A 23,033-nucleotide genomic window follows, 5' to 3' on the forward strand; every position below is an offset into this window, starting at 1 on the left:
ACAATAAGAAAAAGAAATCTGTCTAAAGCCAAGTAGTTATGTTTTTTTTTTAATCAGATGTTTTTGTTCTTTATCCAAGAATAAAATCATGTTTCTGACTTTCAGGTGAATTTTACTGTAAGATTCAAATGACATCCGTGAAAAATGATCAATGGAAGTGGAAATAAATGTCTGTTGAGATATCTACTATATCTAGGATTTATCCAGTTTTAATCTGACTTATATAGTACATGCATCTGACAAAATCATAAAACTAAGAAAGTTTTAATGTGAAAAAATTAAAATGAAGAAATAATACTTGGTTACTAGATCATAATACAAACTATAGTAAAAATAATTAGGTGACAGTGAAACAAAAATTAACGTGCTATCCTTTGTCTGCCAACCGAAATAGGTATCATTGAAAACTGAAATGTAGGCAAATCATTAAGGATGTGTTAGAATATCACTCCAGCCATATCCAGTAAGTTGCATATAGTCAGTTTTCATAGAAAAAGACAGGATCTGTCAATTTTAGAATTTGGTGGCAAGATATAGTTCTCTTTTACCATCTTTATTTTTAATTATTGAGAATGTTTAACTGTTACCAGTACATAGTGATTTTAAATTCATGTTAGATTATGGAATATGACAGTACATTTTTGATTGATAAGAAGTCTCCCCAGCATTGGTCAATGACATTTCAACTTAACTGAGCTCTCAGATTGCTTGAGTTATTTTCAGAGAAAAAGTGGCCCAACACATTCCATTTATTGGCGAGATTACTGGAAAGTGCTCTAAAAAGAACACCAAATTAGTTTTAACTCTCTTTAACTGTCTTCTTTGGCATCCCTTTAAATAAATATGTATAACTAGCTGTATGTTCAATAGCAGTCATTAGGATGTCATTCTCCTTGATACAAGGAGTTACAGGAGCAGCAAATTAATCTCTAGATCAAATGGTTATTCACCCATAAGAAATAGCTTTCCTTTTGCAGATGCCTGGACTGCCAATTTTAGTTAGAAGAAGGGTGTGTAGAGCTTTTACGTAGAGAAGTAACCTCTTCCTCTTTTCATCAGAAGTTAGGAGAAAAAAAAATTTGATATATTTTACAACTATTAATTTGTAATATTCACAAATATTTAATTTTTGACAATTATTTTCCTTTGTTCTTTACTAAATCACTGAAAAATGCTAAGAGGGATTCATATATTAGTTTTATAAATCAGGTATTAATGTTAATAGACTTGATGTGAAACCATGCTTATTAAGTAAAAGAAATTTGTCTTTTTCTTGAAATCTGTACATTCATAAATAGAATATTTTATTTATTTATTTATTTATTTATTTTTTATTGCTTAAAGTATTACAAAGGGTATTACATATGTCTCCTTTTCCCCCCCACCCTTGACAATCCCCTGGCCTCCCCTACCCCCCGGTGTCTTATGTCCATTGGTTATGCTTATATGCATGCATACAAGACCTTCGGTTGATCTCTTACCTCCCTCTTCTGCCCCCCTACCCTCCCCGGCCTTCCCGCTGCAGTTTGACAGTCTGTTTGAGGCAGCTCTGCCTCTGTATCTATTTTTGTTCATAAGTTTATAATGGTCTTTATTATCCATGAATGAGTGAGATCATGTGGTACATAAATAGAATATTTTGATATTGAACAAGGACAGAAGTAAACAATGTGTGCTAAAGCCCTAATCAAATGCAAACTGTCCTCTTTGTCAAAAATATATACCAAGTCTTAGCTAGTCCCTAGATCACAGATAATCAGTCCCTTTTAGACATGATCAATGCCATGTACCAGTATAACTGTTGTGGCTTTCATACATTATGTTTTCTAAGTTGAAGAGTTCTTAGTATTCAGACTTAATTTATATTTTTTAACTGTTCATAATCATAAGTTAAAAAGACTAATTATAACAGCAGTTTTAGAATCTGAAATTCCAGGAAATTATAAAAGTAAATTTTGACAATGAATGTTTTTGCTGTTGCTGTTGTTTTTAACTGAAGAAATGCTTTCATTGATAGCATTGCTTAAGAATATTAGTAAATAATCTCATTATTTAACCAGTGTAAACAGCTTTTTTTGGGAGATCAGAGCTCTAAGCTTCAATACCCAGAATCCATTTTGGCTAATTTAAATGAAAAATCTATTGTCAGCACAGAGATCCTCCCAAGAGTTACCCAGCTAAGGGTTATGCCTGTATGTTCATAGGGGCTTCTCTAATGAAAACCTCACTGCTGCACTGTTGGCCCCATGGTCTGCTGGGAAGTGGGCATCAAACATCGAACGCTGCACCCCACAGTATTTCTCTATACTGTCCAGCTTTCATACCCGAATCCATTGTTCTTTTCCTTTTATTTCAAAAGATAATGGAGTAGTTAACCATTATCAGGGATAGCGAGATAATACTTCTGTGTCTTTGGCATCAGAAAAAAGACCTGGTACATAGAAAAGAATTCAATTTTTTAAAAAATGTCTTTATTGACCTGAGGCCCTGAACCTAACTGTCCCCTATACCTGGGATCCTGAGCATTAAAGAGAAAAAACCAACATGATATAGAAAAATGTTTGTTACATGCAAACAAGTGGTTAGGATAAAATGGAACTTGGAGACATTGTAGAAAATAGGTCTACCTTTCATCTACCTTTCATCTAGCGCCAGTATTCCACCTTTGTATGGAAATTACCTAAAAATCGGTACAGCGGTCTGGTAGGACCCATTACCTCCCCATCCCCCCCACTCATGCCCTCACCCCGCTGTTGTCTGTGTCCACTGGTTAGGCTTATATGCATGCATACACATCCTTTGGTTGATCTCTCACCCTTACCCCCACCCTCCCCTACTTTCCCTCTAAGGTTTGATGGTCTGATCAATGTTTCTCTGTCTCTGGATCCATTTTTGTTCATCAGTTTATGTTGTTCATTATATTCCATAAATGAGTGAGATCATGTGATACTTATCTTTCTCTGACTGGCTTATTTCACAATTCACCATAGCTAAGATTTGGAAACAGCCTAAGTGCCCATCAGCAGATGAGTGGATTAAAAAACTGTGGTACATCTACACAATGGAATACTACGCTGTGGTAAAAAAGAAGGAGTTCTTACCATTTGCAACAGCATGGATGGAACTGGAGAGCATTATGCTAAGTGAAATAAGCCAGTCAAGAATCCACTTTTTCTGAATGAGTGTCAAATTGTTTTTTCAGATTTCTAACTTTAATTTTCTTAAAAACAAAACATTTTTCCCTTCTGTTTTTATGCCCCTTTCATAAAGTCACTTTTGATGACTCCCTTTTTCATTTTCCCCTTTAGTAAGGATATTTTCTCTACATTTATTCTTTATTATTTCTGTTATACTAGAGGCCTGGTGCACAAAATTTGTGCACTCGGGGGTGAGGGGTGTCCCTCAGCCTAGCCTGCGCTCCCTGCAGGCCTAAGCCGTCAGTCTGACATCCTTAGCGCTGTCGCGGAGGCGGGAGAGGCTCCTGCCACCGCCGTTGTGCTCACCAGCCGTGAGCCCGGCTTCTGGCTGAGTGGTGCTCCCCCTGTGGGAGTGCACTGACCCACCAGAGGGCAGTTCTTGCATTGAACTTCTGCCCCCTGGTAGTCAGTGCACGTCATATAGACCGGTTGTTTCGCTGTTCAGTCGATTTGCAGATTAGCCTTTTATTATATAGGATAGGATATTTTCCAATCATTATTATACCCATATGTATTAGTATTTTACTTTCTTTTTGCTTTCATTTTTAATATTATGGATAAAATTTAAAACAGTCTGTTACTGAGTGTATTTGAATTATTTAAAAATATTAATTTCCTTTTTAACCTGATAAACTTTTCCTGCTTTTTGACTTAGCCCAACCTCAGCGCTTGCCTCAGCTTCAAACTTCAGCACAAGAACCAAATGAGGAGGACATAGACAAGACAAAGAACTGCCACAAAAGTCTGAGCAACGGAAATGGAATTCACCATGGAGCCAAACATGTGTCTGTGGATAATCGAAGACTTTCAGCACCTGTTTCTCAAAAAATGCATAGAAAAATTCAGTCCAGCTTGTCTGTAAATAGTGATATCAATAAGAAGAGTAAAGTGAATGCAGTCTTTTCCCAAAAGCCAGGCTCCTCACCTGAAGGTAAGTTTGAGATACATACATATTTTGCTTGACTATGTATGAAACCATATTCACTAATAATTATTTTTTCAAGCAAACATACAAGAAGAATCTCGCTTATCTGTAAGACAAATGGGGATTTTGGTAAAATGCAGCCTCAGTCCCCAAAGGAGAACACAGGCTGTGAAAGGAAGCCTGGGCAGCTGACATCCTGCTTATTGTCTGCTAGAGGGAATGGTCATCACTTTAAATATAACTTCTAGACCAATGGTTCCCAACGTGGGGCCCATGCCCCACAGGGGGGCAATTTGATTTTTAAGGGGGGGCGATTCAAGAATGAGTTATTAACTGAATTTTTTGCATTTCTTATGGTTCTAGAGGCCTCATATACAATATATAAATATATATTGTGACATATTTATGTATTTAAGTTCTCTATTATATGTTTTGAAACTTTGTTTGCTATTTTTTCATATCACTTCATATTATTATTTTTTTTAAACAATTGCATAGTGATTTCTTCCTCAGTACTTCAACTGTCCTTTTGTTCTTTTATTTTTCTCTTTCATGGATTCCATGTTCTTTGGAAGCTTGTTTAGACCAAGTTAATGGCCTGCTAGGCTTCCTCCACGTGAATTATATGTTACAGTGTGTGTGTGTGTGTTGCGGGGGGGCATCAGGATTTTAGAGGTGCTTAGGTGGGGCATGGCCAAAATAAGGTTGGGAACCACTGCTCTGTACTTTTTTAATACCACATGTAAAAATATGAACACAACGTTGTGGTGGCACACAAACGTATGTGATTATTTTTTTCTGTTCCTGGCTTACTATGTTATTCTGTGGTTCAGAGGTAAGATCACCTGCTTGCAAATCAGTTCCTAAATATGCAAAACCAAGCCGGAAAAAGATTTGGTAATTTTATTTTCTTGCCAGGGAGAGGGCCAGGTGAGCTCTGTTGCTGGACTGACTAGCACCCTCCAGCCGCCCAGCCCATTCCAGGCTCACTGTGGTCTGGCCTTTAGCTCCTCTCAGGAACCAGTTATTACCTCCTTCAACTGGGCCGCATCCTGCACTTGGTCACATTAAAGTCGGGTTAAATATTACAAGCCTGAGAAACCTTTTCTTTATTATAACATAAACCCATGTGATGACATTGGGTTTATAACGTACAGACTTTTTTTTATAAACATGGCTTGCTGTATTATATTAAAAAAGGAATAGTCGTCTCCCACGTTGAAGGTTCCAGATTTCTCCTGGCATATCTGTTATTCCATTCTTCCTCTTTCCCACTTTCAGCCGTTCTTGAGCTTCAAAAAATCTCAAATATTCCACCTGATATGTATATATTTTTGTTATTCCCTTTACATTTCTATTTTAATTGCCAGGAAATCTTAAATAAGGGAAATTCTGCGGATGTCTCTGTGAAATTGGCCGTGCTTATTTATAGAGATAAATTGAGTTGTAAATAGAAAATTGTACAGAGAGTTACCAGTAATGTATGGGAGAAAGGATATTACATTTTGGTTACAGGTGTCTCAAATTCAACTGAGGTAAAGTGTTAGGTTGATCAAATAATATGATAATAAAGGGTCGGCGTGGTTCCAGGTCAGTGACACTACTTTCCAAACTAATTAGATTGAAGGGAACATGATTGACACTTTAAAATTAGTTTGACATGTTAGCTACATGGTCATCTCTGAAGCATAGTTAGGCTGTTAACTAAACTGGATCTCCAAGGAGTTGGAAAGGCAATGCAATTTTCTTGAGAAGATCTTCATTTTTAGGTGATTGAGTGAAATAATTGGATGCAATTGAAATCCACTTGTTTTGTTTTTGCATTTGAATTTGCTTATTATGTCCCAAACCTCTTATTTTCCATTTGCTATTTACTTATTATAAAGAATAGTAATATTTGCATATCAATCCTACTTGAAATTGCTTATGGAATTTTAATAAAAGTTTTTATTATTTGCTTACTTTTAATATCATGTGTGAATCTATTTCTGATGTAAGAATGCAGCTTCATAAGCAACATATGAAGAAAGAGGAAAATCAATATATATAAATGATATATAGTTCTATAAACCCTCTTTCTTTTTCCATCTTTGTTTCTCCCTCTTACATACGGACTCACGCTTATGGCTCACCACAAATATATGGATGGTGAGTCCCTCGTAATCCTGACATTATCACAAATTCTGTCCCAGACGGGGCTTGGGGGCATGAGAAGTATGAAGCACAAATGAAGATGACTAAATATATTGTACAGTGTCCTACCCATAACTTTGCTGTTAAGCTATAGCATTTAGCCAGTTGTAGGTTTATTTTATTTTGATTGCTTGAATCTAGATAAAAATGCCATTGTCTAGGTACATATTTATTCAGAGTTTGGTGTTTTCATTTTCGTTGCTACTATTTAAGGTTGTGACCTGAAATGGTGTTGTTTTTTTCTGATTTTCAGTTTTAAAGTTAAGTCTGTTTCCTTGGCAGTGCACTGTAGTTAAACAAACAAGCATAAGACTGGTAGATGGCAAATTAAAAGGAAAACAGCGTCAGCTCTGCTGCCAGCCAGCTAGGGGACTTGGGTTTCCTGGGGGATGCTTTTTCTATAAAATGGTGTGAAAGGTGTGGATTAGGAATTTCCAAAGTAAGTTTCAGTTCCAAGATTCTATGATTCAGTTCTTTCAGCAACGCTGCCTCATGAACTCTACACACAGGTCTCTTGCTGTATAGAATGTTTGGGGTCCTTGGTTGAGAAGAAATCTCATACCTTGGAATAGAATAGGGCAATACCAGGAAGGGTTTTGATGAACAGACATAGCATCTGGATTCCAGGACAGCAAGTCCTGAACGGGCTCCAGAGGTGTGGATACATGGAATAGACTTACAGTCTCAGAGAGGAGGGGGTTGGGGGTGGGGGTCGGGAAGAGATTAGACAAAGAACATATATGTATAGCCCATGGACATAGACATTAATGTGGTGAAGGTCTAAGGTGGGGTGGGGTGGGAGCAGGTTGGAGAGGGGCAAAGGGGGAGAATGGGAGACACCTGTAATACTGTCAATAAAATACAATAACAATGGGGAGATTTAATAGCTAAAATTTTCTCAGTTCTATGTTTTTCTTTTTGTTTTACGTTTTTCTTTAGTCTTCATCACTTATGTCTGTTCTTCTTACAGTAAAATGAGCAAATGAATAGTAAAATATTAACTGGGAACTTCAAAATTAGCTAACCATGCCCAGTTTGACTATGTGTGTTTTTTTCAGAATAAATGGTGTTCCTGTTTGCGACTTTGTATTGCACATAAATACTATTGACAAGTAAAGGGGCATTTTGTGGTTCCAATGATGGAATTACATATTAATCATTTCACAGTGTTTTAGTAAGAGCACTAAGGACTTTTTTGCTGATCAAGTTTGGAAAAGACCGCTAAGATATGGCGGTCCATTGCTTATACAAAGGTAAGGATTGACTCAGCCCCATGATTGAGATAGTAGGTTGGTGGCATGTTTTAATCTGTCTTTCACTGTGGGTACACTAAGGCTTGAGTACACATAGACTGACATGTGCTCCATCAGATACTCCTTTTTAAGTTGTCTTGATTTATGTAGTTAGATTCATTCTGTGTACCAGGTATTGTTCTACCTGCTTTGCTCACATGAAGTCATTTAATCCTCCCAACAGCACTGTAATTCTGTGAACAATATGTAATTATCAAATTGTGAATAAGGAAACTGAGGCACAGAGAGGTTAAGTGAAGCCACCAAAGTCAATTGGTGTGTGATAGAATTGAGATGTAAACCCAGACAATTCTGGCTCCACAGCCTATGCTACTAACCACTGATATTTTTGCTTATAAAATCCTCAGAGAAAGCGAATTTACTGGCCATTCCACCACCACATCAGATATTGGTATTACAACTGTGCTTGAGACAGGGGTCTTCTTATTACTATATAGATTTGTTTTGAAGCACTACCTACTAAATTTTTAAAACAATTCTCACACCTATACCTGGTTTTGGTTTTCTTCCCTATAAGACACTAAATTATTGAAAGACTGGACTGTGTCTGAGTTTTTTTTGTTGTTGTTAATTTACAGCGATGCCCATTACATTAGCTTCAAAGAGTTTCCCAGGAGTTAGTAAGTGATAAAATTTTTATTCCAAATCACTTTATCCTACTCCTCTAGCACTGAAAAATAGAATGTGTGCACATGTTCATTTAAAAAAATGTTCTTTTAAAAAAGTACTTCATATATAGTAGAAAAAAAAGTACCATGTGGGCAAATACACATTTTATTTAAAGGTTTTTTTAATTAGTAGATTTTTACTTGTTTTGTTTAAGTAAATATTTTCAAAATACTTTACTTTTCTGATTCTATCACCCAGGTGTAGTTTTAAGATTAAATGTTTTAAGATTCTTGACCTTTGAAATAATTAACAGTATATGACATTGAAATGACCAAGGGTTTTCATTAGGTTCTAAGCTACTTATCATAGGAATGACAAATCCTAACACATTTTAGGTGTGTCCCAGCTATAGCTATATAGTTTCATAAAAATTCAATTTCAACAAAGATATTTTTAGAAGAGATTTTTTGCTTTTCAGGAATCTTTGATAATAGACCCTTCATGTTGACAGATTCAGTATTTATAAAGAAATGCATAGCCAATCCCAGCAGCTCATTGCCCACAGATGCTGAACAAGAGAATCAGGAATATCGTATACATAGCAATAACGAATCACACAGAGGCAGTATACCCTAGTGATTAGAGTACAGGCTCTGGAACCAGCCTGCTTGGGTGCAAAAATTGGCTTTACAACTGACTGGTGATATGTCCTTGGGTAGGTTTCTTAACCTCTTTATGTGTCAGTGTCTTATCTATAAACTGGGATATTGTTAGTACCTACTCATAGGATTGCTGTGAAGAGGAGTTTAGTTGATATTGCATTTAGTGGAGTTAGAACACAGCCTGGCCCAGAGGAAATACTTGGAATGTTAGCTTCTGTTTTCATCATCATCATTAAGGAGCACACTGGGAGGGGTCAGGAATGTTCGCTTCCTTGAAAAGGCAATGCCTCCATAGAGACCTGAAAGATACGATTAGGTTAGGGATTTGAGGGAGGCATTCAAGGCTGAAGGAGTTTATGACATCATGTATTTTGTTCAGAGAACCATAAACCATTTGTTGTTGCTAAGAAGCTAAATTAGGAGAAATGAGACTGGAAAGGTAAGAAAAACAGTCCACAGGCAGCCTGGGATGCCCTGTATTTGGAAGCTATATAGCTAGATATATATGACTTCTCCAAAGGCCATCATTTTATATCTAGTATACTGTATATATTTTTTAAAACATTATACTTTCTATTCTCTCCATACTGCAAAATTCTTTAGTTCAATTATGTAAGAATTATTACCATAGATAAAGCCGATGAATTGATTTTAGACGTGTTGACTTTGGGATGCTAACAAGCTCTTTAGGAAGTCTTTGGACATATGGGGAGACTTAAGCCCAGTCCTTTGATTTTACTGGTTCTTTCTCCTTCCCTTTCTTTAGACTATTCTCTTGGCTTCTAATCTCTGTGATCTTTCTCTGTCTCCTTTTTAGACTTCTCTCTCCCTTCTTTTCAGCGTATTTACCCTTGTGTTCATAGTGTAGCTGTTTTTCACAACATACCATGGGGACAGGCCTCATACCCTCAGTAAGGAGGAGTACAGCCGTGACTCTATGGGAGACAGTCCAGATGGGGCGCACAGCCATCAAAGGGATGGACCACAATGGAGCAGGACAGTTTGAAAAGCCCACTAGGTAGTTCACACATGTCCCGCCCCTCCTTCCTTGAGAATCACTGGTATAAAATGGTAAAAATATATATTTTTGACCTAACGGCTTCCTTTTCTTTCCGCATCATCTACAAACTCTGACCTAACTCCTTGAACTTGAAATTGTGCCTTTGCTGCAAGGCGTAGAGGTCCCTGCACACATGGTTAAGTGACACAGCTGAGTGCCTTTGCTTCTTTTTAGACTGGAATGTTCTCATAACTTTCTTTGCCTTCTTGATCTGTGCACATTTTTTTCAGACCTCAACTCAGGCATCATATCCTGATGCCCCAATTTTGGGCTAATTGTCCCTCTTTTGGGTCCCTATAGTACGTGCCACATACAAAATAATACCAAAGTTGACCTGTTTTTTGGTCTTTCTGCACTAAAAATCTCATTGAAGGCAAAGACTTTGTCTTATTCATCTCTTCATTTCCAGCACACAGCCTAGTACCTGGTTTATAATGAGTGTTCAGTAAATGCCGAAGTAAGAAAGAAATATAAATTGGACAACATCTATACTTCTTCTTTAACATTATGTTTGAAACCTCGGAAGAGCTGAAATCCTCAAAGGGAGGTAAAGGGGAGTGTTAATATTTGAGCTTAAGGAAGGGAGAAAGAAACTCAAATGAGGCAGGATTAGAACTCAGAACTCCTGCCTACTACCCCATTAAGTGTTCTCATTATTCTGTATGTTTTTCAAATATACATTCCCAATCCTAAAAAAATTAGAAAATTGAAATTGAATGATCCATTCTTAGTTTTAGTAGTATTACAAAATCTTATTCATTTTCCCCCATAAAAACTTCTCAGTGTTGCCCTGGCCCCTATGACTCAGTTGGTTGAGTGTAATCTCATGCACTGAGAGGTTGCTGGCTAGATTCCAGGTCAAGGCACATGCCTGGGTTGCAGGCTTGATCCCAGATAGGGGCCGTGCAGGAAGCAACCAGCCAATTGATGTTTCTCTCCCTCTCCCTCCAATAAAAATATAAACAAACAAACAAATAAACTTCTCAGTGTTGCCTATAACTGTACAAGTATTAGTATCTTAGTAGAAGGATAAATAGGACTTTATCATATGACCATTGTGTAATAATCTGATCTCCCAGAAACCAATTTTCTGGGACTTTGCAAGATAATGTTATTGCATTCCTCAAAATACTTATTTTGCTTGGATGATGTTCTGTTTTGTTGTGTTTTCTGAGGCACAGTGTCTTCTATTCCATGTTAGAATATCTTTAGAATTCTGCTTTCTGATGCAATATTTGCCAGTTCATTGGAAACTAGGATTTTAATAAATTTCACTGCTCAGCCAACACACCACATGGAACAACAGTAATACAAAGAGTAGGGTGTGTGTATGTGTATGGAGAGCAATCATGGTCAAAGTTGAATATGTCAGATTATAATTCATTCTGCAATTATAAATCATATTTATTTATTTGAAACATTTAATCATCTGTTCTTAAAAAATAAACAATTTTCTATTCAAAGTATGTATAAGTGGTAAGTGTTAATTTAGGGTTGAAAGTAAATATTTAAAAGCACATCCTTTAGGAAAATAGGTTAACTATATAATTTATTCCTAACAGTAAATTATTGTTATACCTGTTCACTTGATGAGGAGCAAAGAAAAGATTTTATAAGGTTCTGAAATACATACAATTTAACACCTGTAACACAGAAACACCTCCCAATCTGCCTCAAATCTGAGTGCTTCTCTGATAATAGCTGACAGTTTTGCAGGCCATGTTGAAGAGACAGATGCTATCAGTTATGTCGGGACTCCACCTTTGGATTTTTTGGTTTTGTAGACAAGCTGTTTTAGGCCAGTACCCAAAAGTATTTATATTAGCTTAGCGTTTACTCAGGAGATGGGTGGGGAGGAAATAGAACAATGGAGATACAGATAGATTGGCCAGGAAGCTTTGGGGTGTGGGGCATCAGAGTGAAGAGACTATTTAGAAATCCAGCTTCAGAATAATAGGCTAAATGGAAAGAATGGAACAAATCTTATGACCCTACTAATACTCTAAGATTTTAATTTTTTCTTTGTACAGTGATGAAAGGTTGAGATGATGTTTTTATTAGGTCAAATAGTAATAGGTAGTTAGGGCAGTCATGCTTCTGTAGAATGAAAGTTTGTTTTCAGTACAAAGAGCTGTGCCAAGTGTGGGTAATGGAGATGCTGAAGGTTTTCTTTAGGGTTTCAGGATTGAGCGAAGGGTCTGAGCCCAGGGCTAACTCTGAATGGAAGTGGAGCAGCAGTCAGACATGCATCTGAAGCAGGACTGTCATTAATTTTCAAGCTCAATTAGTTGGGAAAATATAGAAATTAGGAAATTATGGGGAATAGCTGAATATAGTTTGAGGCTGACCATGAGTTGACATTTTAGACCTGTTCAATTTCAAGTGTGATACACAATCCAAGACCATTTGAAAATAAAAATATACACTGGAGCTTGAACAAGGGAGTTAGAAGCAAGCATACTAGTTTATATTTGTTTTCATAGAAGGGATGTTGAAATGTAATCTGAATGCGCTTTCCTGAGTAGAGATTTAAGAGGAAAGGTCAGATGGATGAAAAGGGCATGACTCAGGGATCGCTGGAGGCCAGCCAGTCTGGTGGGGTGGGAATGTGCATTCAGCTTGAGTAGACTTTTCTCCACAGGTGATGTCAGAGTAAGTCAGAGTGAGACTGTGTCACTTATAAGACAGTCTAGGGGAGAGGTCAAAGGGCAAAGAGAGTAGGGAGATTATCAGGCTGAGAGAAAACGGGTGAGAGAAGAAACAAATTGAAAAGGTCAGTGATGTCATGGATGCCAGGGAAAAAGTGTTTTAAGAAGAAGGACTGGCCCTAGCTGGTTTGGATCAGTGGATAGAGCATCGGCCTGTGAACTGAATGGTCCCAGTTTTGATTCCGGTCATGGGCACGTGCCCTGGTTGCGGGCTCGATCCCCAGTGTGAGGCATGCAGTAGGCACTGGATCAATGATTCTCTCTCATCATTGATGTTTCTATCTTTCTCTCCCTCTCCTGTCCTCTCAAAATCAATAAAAATATATTTTTTAAAAAAAGGACTGTACCAGATACTGCTCCAGATATTATTGACAGTTTCAGTAGGATGAGTACTGAAATAATTCTATTGGATTTAACAGTGTGGATGTCATTGTGCTACCTAGTTAAGAGCTATTTTCATGGAGAATCCAGAATGATATGGGTGATAGAACGTGTGGAAACACAATAGCTCCAGAAAGGCCAAAGTCCAGGTTGAAAGTATGGGTCAGGGAGGTTGTTTTGTTTGTTTTGTATTATTTTGTTTTAACATGGGAAAGGTTTGAGTGTGTTTAAGGAATTCAGGAAAGAGAGAACATTTGAAGATTTTCAAGAAGATAATATACTTTCTTGACAAACCAGCATTTTATTTCTTTAGAGTTTAGATACAGAGTTCAATATACTGAATTATGTGAATGCACAGCTATTATCAAAGCAAGAGAACTGAGCAACCAGGGAAGCCTTTACTGAATGGTTAACCTAGATGACTCCACTCTGTGTGGGTTGAGTAGTTGATTAATCTTAGAAGCCTTTGAGTAACTTCTGTGGAATAACTTTGTACTAGGAAATGTAACCTTTAAAATGATTTAAAAGCCTATCTCAAGTCCTACTCCCACCTCATTCCAGGAGCAGTAATTGCATTTGAATGGAAGGCATTGACAGGGCAGGCGTTTATGATTCCGAGTTCCAAATTTCTGACTTTGTTTTGGACCACAAGTTGATGGAAATTGATAGCGTCTCATGCTTTAGATTGTTAGGGTCCCTAATTGAATTTAAAAATAGCTTTTACACATAGTGTGGTATTAGGAAGGAAATAAAACATAAATAAGTAAACAAGCACTTTAAGAGTTAGAAAAAACAAGTATAGGAAAGATGAGTTAGTACATAACTGCATAATTTAGAGAAATAGAAAACTATAGCTTAATTTAAAAATGTATTTAAAGCAAATTTATGTTTGCTTGTGAAGTGAAGAATAAGCCACATTAAAAAGCTTGAAAGGGTTAAGACTTAACCTATAATAAATTGGAATTTTGATTAATTGTGGTTGTGTCTTATGCAGTGATTTTATCAGTTTTGGTTCATGGGCTTCTTTGAGAATCTGACAAGAGTTTTTAAGAAAGATGGTGACAGAATTCTGCTCCTCTTCTGTTGTTTCTGGAAATAACCACAGACATTGGTTACCTTTGATATCTTATTCTAAAGTCAAATATCTCTAAGGACTGAACACTGAAAAGGGAGCAAATAATAGGGGGGCTAATGAGTCAAGGTTTTGATTTTGATCTGAGTAAAGTAGGAAGGCAAAGGCAGCTTTTGAGAAGATAACTTGCCTAATCTGACTTACCATTTTTGAGCATCACCTGCATTTTGTACAGGCGCGCAAGGGCAAAAGAAGGGAGGCCCTGCTCCATGACTTGCAGGAAGGAATTCAGATGGGAGATGATAGGGTGGGATCAGCTGGCAGTGGCGAGATGTTGTTGCACATGGATGTTCTTTGAAGGCAGAGTAAGATCAACTGAAGGATGAGATTGCAGTGTGAGAGAAAGTCAGGGGTTAAAGATGACTCCAACTTATTTGGCCTGAGCAGCTGAAAGTATGGAGTTGCCATTAACAGAGATAGGGAGACTGTGGGAAGAACAGGGTTTGGGAGGAGGATCAAGAGTTTGGCTTGGAACATGTTGGATTTGAGTTGCCCATTTCGATCTACTCAAGTGATGGTGTGAAATTGGTGGTTGGATAGAGGAGTCTGAGGTTTGGAGGAAAAATCTGCAACGCATTTTGTGAATCCTCAGAGTACAGAATGTCCAGTGGATGGGGTCACCTGGCACTGGGGTTCTCAACCCTGGCATCCTGCATATTTTAATAAGAACTTCTGGGTTTTGTCCCCAGAATGCAATGGAATGGGGCCAAGGCATCAGCTTCCTTTAGAAGCTACCCACGTGATTCACTCTACTATGTTCTCAGACTTAAGAACTGTCCAGGAAGTAGGTAAAGTTAAGTATTCCAAGAACTGAGCCTGGAACTACTCCCATACGCAGAGCTCAGAAAATAAGGAAGGACCATGAAAAAAATGAGGATGAGTAAACCACAATGGAGAAGGAACCAACAAGAGGGGCAGCTTAGGAAAAAAAGCGTTTCAAGATGGAGGGAATGATCATGTATCGAATGCAAATGAGAAGTCCAATAAGATAAGTGAGAAGTGACCATTGACATTGTCCTATGAAGATCATTGGTGACCTTCATACTTTTGTTTTTGTGATGGGGACAAAAGCCTGATTGAAGTGGGTTCCAGAGAGAAGGAAAAGAGAGCAGTGGAAGATTACAAGTGTAAGCTACTCTGTTCAAGAAGTTTTCCTGAAGAATAGTGAAAGGGCTGTGAGCTAAAGGGGGATGCTTTTAGGGATAGCATTTTATTGGCTGAGTGTTGCTGGTAATGAGCTCATGAAGGGAAGATATTGATGATACAGGAGAAGGATGTCCTTGAGTAGGCGAGAGGGGTGGAGATGCCTTATAAAGTGCTCTCTGTTGTAGTTATTGATTTGAAATGATGTTAAATATATGAAAGTTTCTTTGTATTTTAGAAGGTTTTCAAAAAGTTACTTCATAGTTACAATAATGGCATTAGGCATTGCTTAATACTATAATTCTCAAAGAAGGAAGTTTTGAAGACGAGATACAGGATATTCAGGATGTTTTGAATGTTCTGACAAAAACTGGCTGATGACTCATGAGTCTCTGGTAGTTGACCAAGTGTGTACACAGGGAAAATAGTATCAGAGTATTGTTCGCTGAGTATAACTTTTGTCTTCAAATATTTGAGGTGACCAGTCACAGTAAAATTTTATCTCAGATGCTCACAATAAATCAGAACTTCTTCTTTATGTTTCGTATTTTACTTTACCTACATTTTATCACTTTAGCTAAAGTGTCTTACCTTTGAAAGAATTAGTTCCATTTTTGAGGATAGAAGAATATAAATGCTGACATCAGCTGATGAACTGAAAAAATGCTGTTGTGTCATCCATACTGTAATTCCTGTCCAAATGCCATGTGTTCAGCCCATGGACGGTGTAGGAAAGAGAAAATTCAAAATAAGCGTAACAGGATTATATTAATGTTCCTTTGTCTTTTACTAAAACTATTTTGGTAATATTATATTTTATACTTTTTAAATAATTATCTTCAGTGCCTTCTTACATTTCTTACTTTACCTCCAGTGTTTTACTACAACATTATTTCAGTTCCTTTTTGTGTGTGTCCCTTCCGTAGTCTCTATATATTCAAACTGGCGAAATAGCACAAAAATGTTTAAGAATAGATAATTAGGGAAAAATTAACTTTGAACATCGAGTCTTAAAAAAGATTCTGAAGGAGAAGGAACAAAAGGGCACCCTGCACGTCTAGGACTGTTTTGTGCGCTATTCGGAGAAGCTTTCATCTTTGAAGATCTAGCCTGCGAGCCTAGTTGTTACTCCAAGTATACCTTCTGTATGTCTATCCATCTGTCTGTCTCTCTCCCCCTTCCCCCATCTACCCCCACTCCCACCTCTCCCTCCTCTCATTTCTCTCTTTTTCATACTTTCTCTCCATCCTGATTCATTTCAGCTAGATATTTTGCCTGATTTCATTGAACAATTTATTACAATTTAGGAGAACCCAAATGGCAGTGATTCATGACATTTTCAATAATAATGTTTTCAGATAGATTTATTTGAGTTTGTGTGTTTGAGAGTATGACATAGCTTAAAAGAAATAGCTCCAAAAATCTCTAAGATGGAAGACTTTTTAAATAATTATTTTTTTCTAGATTGAATTATATTGTCATCGTACTAGAGTTGATTTCTTTTCTTTCAGAATACGTATGTTTTCTTCATTACTTGGTTTTTAAAAGTTATTTTTGTCCCAGTGGGTTTTGCTCAGAGGTTAGATAGAGCATTGGCTCATGGACTGAACGGCTGTGGGTTTGATTCCGGTCAAGGGCACATACCTCTGTTGCAGGCACGATCCCTGGCAGGGCACTTGTGAGAGGCAACCAATTGATGTGTCTCTCTCATAGCGATGTTTCTCTCTCTCTGTCTCTTCCCAGCCCTTCTACCCTTATTCATTCTCTCTCTCTCTCTCTCTCTCTCTCTCTCTCTTAAAAAAAAAAAAAGGAAAATATCCTCTGGTAAGGATTAACAAAAAAAAAATGAACCTGCCTGACTTCTAAAAATAATTGAAGTGAAAGAAATATTAATTTCACTGAGAAATGTTTTACTAATTTTAATACTTATATATTGAAAATATTTTATAATTAATTTTGAAAATATTTTATAATTAATTTGTTTAAATCTCAGCTAGTATAGAATAAATTAGGATAGAGGAGCTTTTGGTATAAAGTAGCCATATTTCTGAAACCCTCTTGCAAGATGAAATGTTTTATATAGGAGGTTTGCACATACTATGAAAGATTCGTATATGATCCTCTAGTCAGTGGGTTTTAGGTTACTTAATTTTATTAACGTCTACACTTTAAATGAAATGTAACATTTCTCTCAATTATAAGTGTAAGCCATAAACTTCAATTGCATTAGTAGTACCTGTTACTTTGTCACCGATACTTTCATATCTTGTTACAGTTATTGAAGGAAACATGAAATACCCTTTATGCTAATCACTACTTTAAAATTATAGTAGTTATCAGATCACCACAAGATCTTGTTGTTAATGTGTTTTTAAAAAGCACATACTTATTCTACCTCAGCTTTTAATATTATGAAAGCTATTTCAACATAATTTAGTTTCCCTTGAAATTATTTTTGTTTTATTCATTTACAAATAATATTTTTGTGTGTGTGCTACACACACACACACAAAACAAAAATACCTGCTCTAGCCCTGCTTTAGAGTGTAAGTAGTATCTTTTGTAATGTACTTGTTTTATAAACTTACGTTCTGTGTGCGGTTTTCATAATGCAAAGAACACAGTTTTTTTAAATAACTTTTCTCTCATGTGAAATTGAAATAAGAATAAAGGCCATATCCAATTTTGCACCTTAATGGAGAAAAACAACTATGTTAAATAGCAAATTACTAACTCTTGTTCTCATGTTTACATTTTAATGATGTGCTTTTACCAAAGCATAGATGCAGAGACATGGAGAAAATTACCTTCATGGCTTTTATCTGCCACAATGTGGGTAATCTTCTAACTCTCCATAAGTAAGTCCCAGAGTAAACTGAGGAAATGTATCAGAAGTCAGCTGCCTGGTGAGAAATTGTTTCAGAGCTCCAGGCGAGTCTTCCAAAGGGATTTTAATTGATGTGAGCAACCTACTGTGGCCTAAGGTCCCCCTTCTCAGCCCAGGGACCTGGGAATTTTTCCTGGCTTTTCTACTTCTTTACTCTTGATCAAAGGGAAAATAGAAGGTGGTAGACATTCCCTCAGTGGATATAAGAGGCAATTAGAAGAACAAAATTGAATAAGTATAAAACAGTTTGCTCAGGGAAATGAATCGTATTCCCAATTTTGAATGGGAAATTATTCATACAGATAAACAATAACTGTCTCCTAGAGGACTGAGAAACCCAAGATTTGGGAGGAGGGGAAGGTGAAGAAAACAGCAAAATGGATTAATATAAAGTTTTCCAAAGACATATCAAACCTGCTGAAATTTCTGCTCTAACTTTTATTGGGACATCAAACTGGAGGAACTGGATCTCCTGGGTAATACAACGTAATTTAAAGCTAACACTAGAAGTCAAAATTTATTTTTTTATAATAATTATGCTCAGTGAGAGATGCAGAAATTGCATTTTGGAATGACAGAAGAGTAGTTATTCTAGAAAGAACTTTACAACATCTGTGGTCGATATCTCCTAGAAACTGTGTCCTGTGGAGTGACAGGAGACATTGAAGTAAAGCCAAAAGTAATCTTTGCCGCAGCACATACAAATGAAATTTCATCAAGTCAACAGGTGTTTAAGTTAAGGGTTTGCCATGTGCCCTTGACCAGTGTACTAGATTCTGTAGAGCAATACCATGGGCATTTCATTTTTGTTACCTTTTATTTTCTAAAAAAAAATACGTTTTTATTGATTTTTAGATAGAGAAAAAGGGAGAGGAGGAGAGAGATAGAAACATTAATGAAAGAGACACATCGATCAGCTGCCTCCTGCACACCCTCTACTGGGGATGAAGCCTGCAACCCAGGCATGTGCCCTGACTGGGAATTGAACCCAGAACCTCTTGGTCTATGGGACAATGCTCAATCCACTGAGCCACACCAGCTGAGCCATTTTTTGTTATTTTTTAAAGAATATACTTTTAGTCAGAAATAAATATGAACATACTGGCTCTTGAATCTCAATTGAATATCTATATACTGTATATAAAAGGCTAAGTGAGCGTCTGACCATTGACAGGCCAGTAGGTATGATGCGCACTGACCACCAAGGGGCAGACGCTCAATGCAGGAGCTGCCTAGATGCAGTGACTTGGCAGTGGCGGTTCTTCGGTGACACAACTTGGAACCAGAGAGGAGGGAGCCTGATTTTGGGGTGCATCACCCAAGAACTGCCCTCTCTCAATCCAGGACCCCTTGGGGGATGTCGTCGGAGAGCCGGTTTTGGCCCGCTCCCCGCAGGCCAGGCTGAGGGACCTCACCTGCCAGAGGGACCCCACTCACTCCGCAGACACCCTTTGAGCTGTGGCACTGCCCCAGGTGCGGCCTGCTGGGGAGGGACTGTGGGAGGTTGGCTCCAGGGTATGTCCGGCCCATCTTGCCCAGTCCCACCCCACCGGACACCTTCTAATTAATTTCCTTTCATTATGCATGAATCTGTGCACTGGGGCACTAGTATATATACAGTTTAATATGTATTTGTCCTCCCATACATTTTCTTTCTTATTCAGATTTGGATTTATTGATGAATCTCCTAATGTGCCGAGACCTGCATTATGGCATACCTACCTTTCAGAACCAAAAATCTAGATTGTCTGTCTTTTCAACTTACATTGATATTTCTCTCTCCCCATCTCCCTTCTTTTCTCTCTAAAGAGCAACACAATATTTAAAAACAACAACAAACAAACAAAAAAACGAAGCTCTCCAACGCTTGCACTCCCCACAGAGAGAAGAGGCCGTCTAGCCATGTTTCAGGGTCTCTCTACCTCGGGCTCCACCTACAAACTTACCTAAAGCTGAACTTGTTTTTACCTCCCATTTCGAAGGAAGAGATGCCTGCTTTCTTGTTGTAGCAGCATCCTGTTACTGCAGGTCCTATCGTCCACTCATTCTGTTGAGTAGCCCTTTTCATCTCCCGTTTTAACTCTCTTCCAGAGAACAGTACACATACACAAGTCTTTCCTGTCTAGCAGTGTCCGTACTGAGAGTGTGTAAATGTTTGTGCACATATCTACCTTGATTCTGCATCCCTAGTAGTTTTTCTTTGGGCTTTGCTTTCTCTTCACATCTTTCTTAAAAGAATATCTGCCTTAGCAGTCTCTACCTCCCCCTTTTCCCATCACTCTTCATCTCTCTGCTATACATTTCCATCCCTATCACATCACTAAAATGTCTCTGGCTAAACAGTGTTTGACATAATCTGCCTGAACTGTTTTTCTCTCTGACTTCCATGGTACCTCCTTTCCCCCGGCCTACCTCTCTTCCTCAGTCCTTCCCTTAAATGTGTCGTCCCCTTGCATTCTCTTCTCTTTTCACTTGGTACATTCTCCCTGGGTAGCTTAATCGTTTTATTCCCTTGTAAGAGTTTGAGCTATCTCCAATGCCCTTGTTAAAGTCTATCTCCGAGCTCCCGACCGCTGTCTCCAGCCACATCTTGGACTCTCCATTTGAGGCCCCTCAGACTTACTATGTCTTATGTTAAACAAATTTAGACCAAACTCTTTTTCTTTCTCTATGTCTTCTGTGGTAAGTGACTCCAGAAATCAGGGCATTACACTTTACTCTTCCCACCACTGCCTCATCCAGTGTCTTATCAACTCCCGGTAACACTACCTCCTTTATATTCCTCAGAGTCATCCTGCCTGACCCACTGACACCGTATCATCACTAATGTGTCCCTGCCCCCTCGTTTCTGAAATCTCAGATTTCAGGCTTTGTACCTGGTTTTTCCTGCCTCAACAAAAAACAATCATATTCTTCCTTTTTGCCTTTGCACAGCTACCCCAATGCCTGGGTCCACCTTTGCTTTCTCTTCACCTGACACATGCCATTTTATCATTTGCTCATAGGGTTAAGCTAACTTGAAGTCATCTTGTATTTAGCATTAATTAACCATTTTCTAAAAAGATTTTTTTATTGATTTTTAGAGAGAGAGTAAGGGAGAGAGGGAGAGATAGGGAAGGAGAGAGAGAGATAGAGAGAGAGGGAGAGAGAGAGAAACATTGATCAGCTGCCTCCTGTACACCCCCTACCAGGGATTGAACCTACAACCTTTCAGTGCAACCAACTGAGCCACACCGGCTTGCACAGCATTAATTAACTTCTAAATTGTGCTTTGAATGTTGTGTTAAGACGACTAATGGTTCTATTCAAGGTAAAAAATGACCCTTACACAGACTTGAAAATCTGTTTATAGAAATTAGATTATATCCTCATAAAAACTTAGTGCTTGAAGTGAACTTGGAGATCATTTGCCCCTTCATTATATACATATGGACAGTGAGTCAAGGAACCTGTTCAAGGTTACTTAGCCAGTTCGTGACACAGTCAAGACTAGAAACAGGTTTTAATTTTCTAGATCCTAGGAGGTAAGATAATACTTGGCTGTCCTGCCACTTATGAAGATGGCAGGGTGACATGAATTCAAACATCTTTGTTTTTGTGCCCCCAAGAATGCTGTTTTTCTGTTGTTAGAAGCCTCACCGAAACCAAATATATGGACAGCAACCACCACCACAGGCACGTATGGGATTCTGTGTGTTGAGGGGAGCGGGGTATCCTAGCATTGGCTTGTCTGAATTGCCATCATAAGTGATGAGCTGTGACTCAGGAAAACCTCAATGGGGGGTGGCCCTGATGGAGTGCAGAGGGTTAGGAAACAGCTCAGTGGGAGGGTTTTTATTTTTATCTTCTTTTCTGTAATTTAAAATAATACAGTTAGGCCAAAAAATGTTTATTCTCTGAGAAAGCTGTTTATCTGCTTTTGTCAGTTTTAGAGTACTTGCAAACAGCATGTTCATAGATTTTCTTAGCTCTGAAATGGTTTGTACAGTAAATTAAGGTGGAGGTATTTATACCTTATAATTTCAATGTCACGCTATCCTGTTTATCTGAGGTTGTGATGGTGTCTTAAAGAAATCAAATAGTGTTAATAGAGAACATGGTTGGAGAGGGAGGGATGTGGCAAGAGTAACAATTCAATCGTTGATTCATAAATTAATTCCATAAATAACAGGATTTATCTCCTGCGTACTGCTTTGAAATGTGCTTTGGTGTCTCATTTTGCTGTAACATTCATGTGGTTTGTTCTTCTTCATCTTGGCTAGAGTGTATGTTAGACTCCTGTGCCTCTTTGGCCAGGGCCAGGGAGGGCCTCCTGGGACTTCTCAAGGTGAAGCTTCTCCTGCCTTCAGAGTCCTGGTCCTCCTGCTGGGGATGCTGCCCCTTCCTTCTTGGGGGCCTGCAGAGCACTCACTGCTTGGCCTCTGCCCTTTGGACTCTTGCTGTTGTGCCTTAACCCAGCCCTGTGAATACTGTCCGTTTCCTCCCAGTGTGTCTGTTTCCTCCCAGGCCACCATGAAGACCTGGTGTCACAGGGGACCTGGCCAGCCCTGTGGGTCTCTGTAGTAGGTTAACGTTAGTAACTAAAGCATTCGGTATGAGGGATTCTGGCTCAAGATTGTGACGTAGGAAAATCCTAAACTCACCTTCTCCCATAGACATCTGTGCATCGACAGCTACCTATAGAGCAAATTCTGCTGAAAAATAAAAACCTAAAATCTAGTCAGTTGAATTCTACACATCAAGTGAATGAGAAAAAAACAAACAAACACATCATAGCTGGTAGAAGGTCTAAGACATAATCGTGCCATAAATCCAAACTCTGG

The 23,033-nt window shown here is 38.1% G+C and overlaps 1 protein-coding gene across 1 annotated transcript in view; it reads left to right on the forward strand.

Moving 5' to 3' along the window:
* Positions 1-23,033, forward strand: part of MDFIC (MyoD family inhibitor domain containing) — an 87,928-nt gene that overhangs the window by 51,786 nt on the left and 13,109 nt on the right. Inside the window, exon 3 of the mRNA XM_014462163.2 lies at positions 3,853-4,128. Coding sequence (XP_014317649.1) covers positions 3,853-4,128 — 276 coding nt within the window. The remainder of the gene's footprint in view (positions 1-3,852; positions 4,129-23,033) is intronic.

The sequence above is a fragment of the Myotis lucifugus genome, unplaced genomic scaffold (assembly GCF_000147115.1).
Source record: "Myotis lucifugus unplaced genomic scaffold, Myoluc2.0 scaffold_171, whole genome shotgun sequence".
Taxonomy (NCBI): domain Eukaryota; kingdom Metazoa; phylum Chordata; class Mammalia; order Chiroptera; family Vespertilionidae; genus Myotis; species Myotis lucifugus.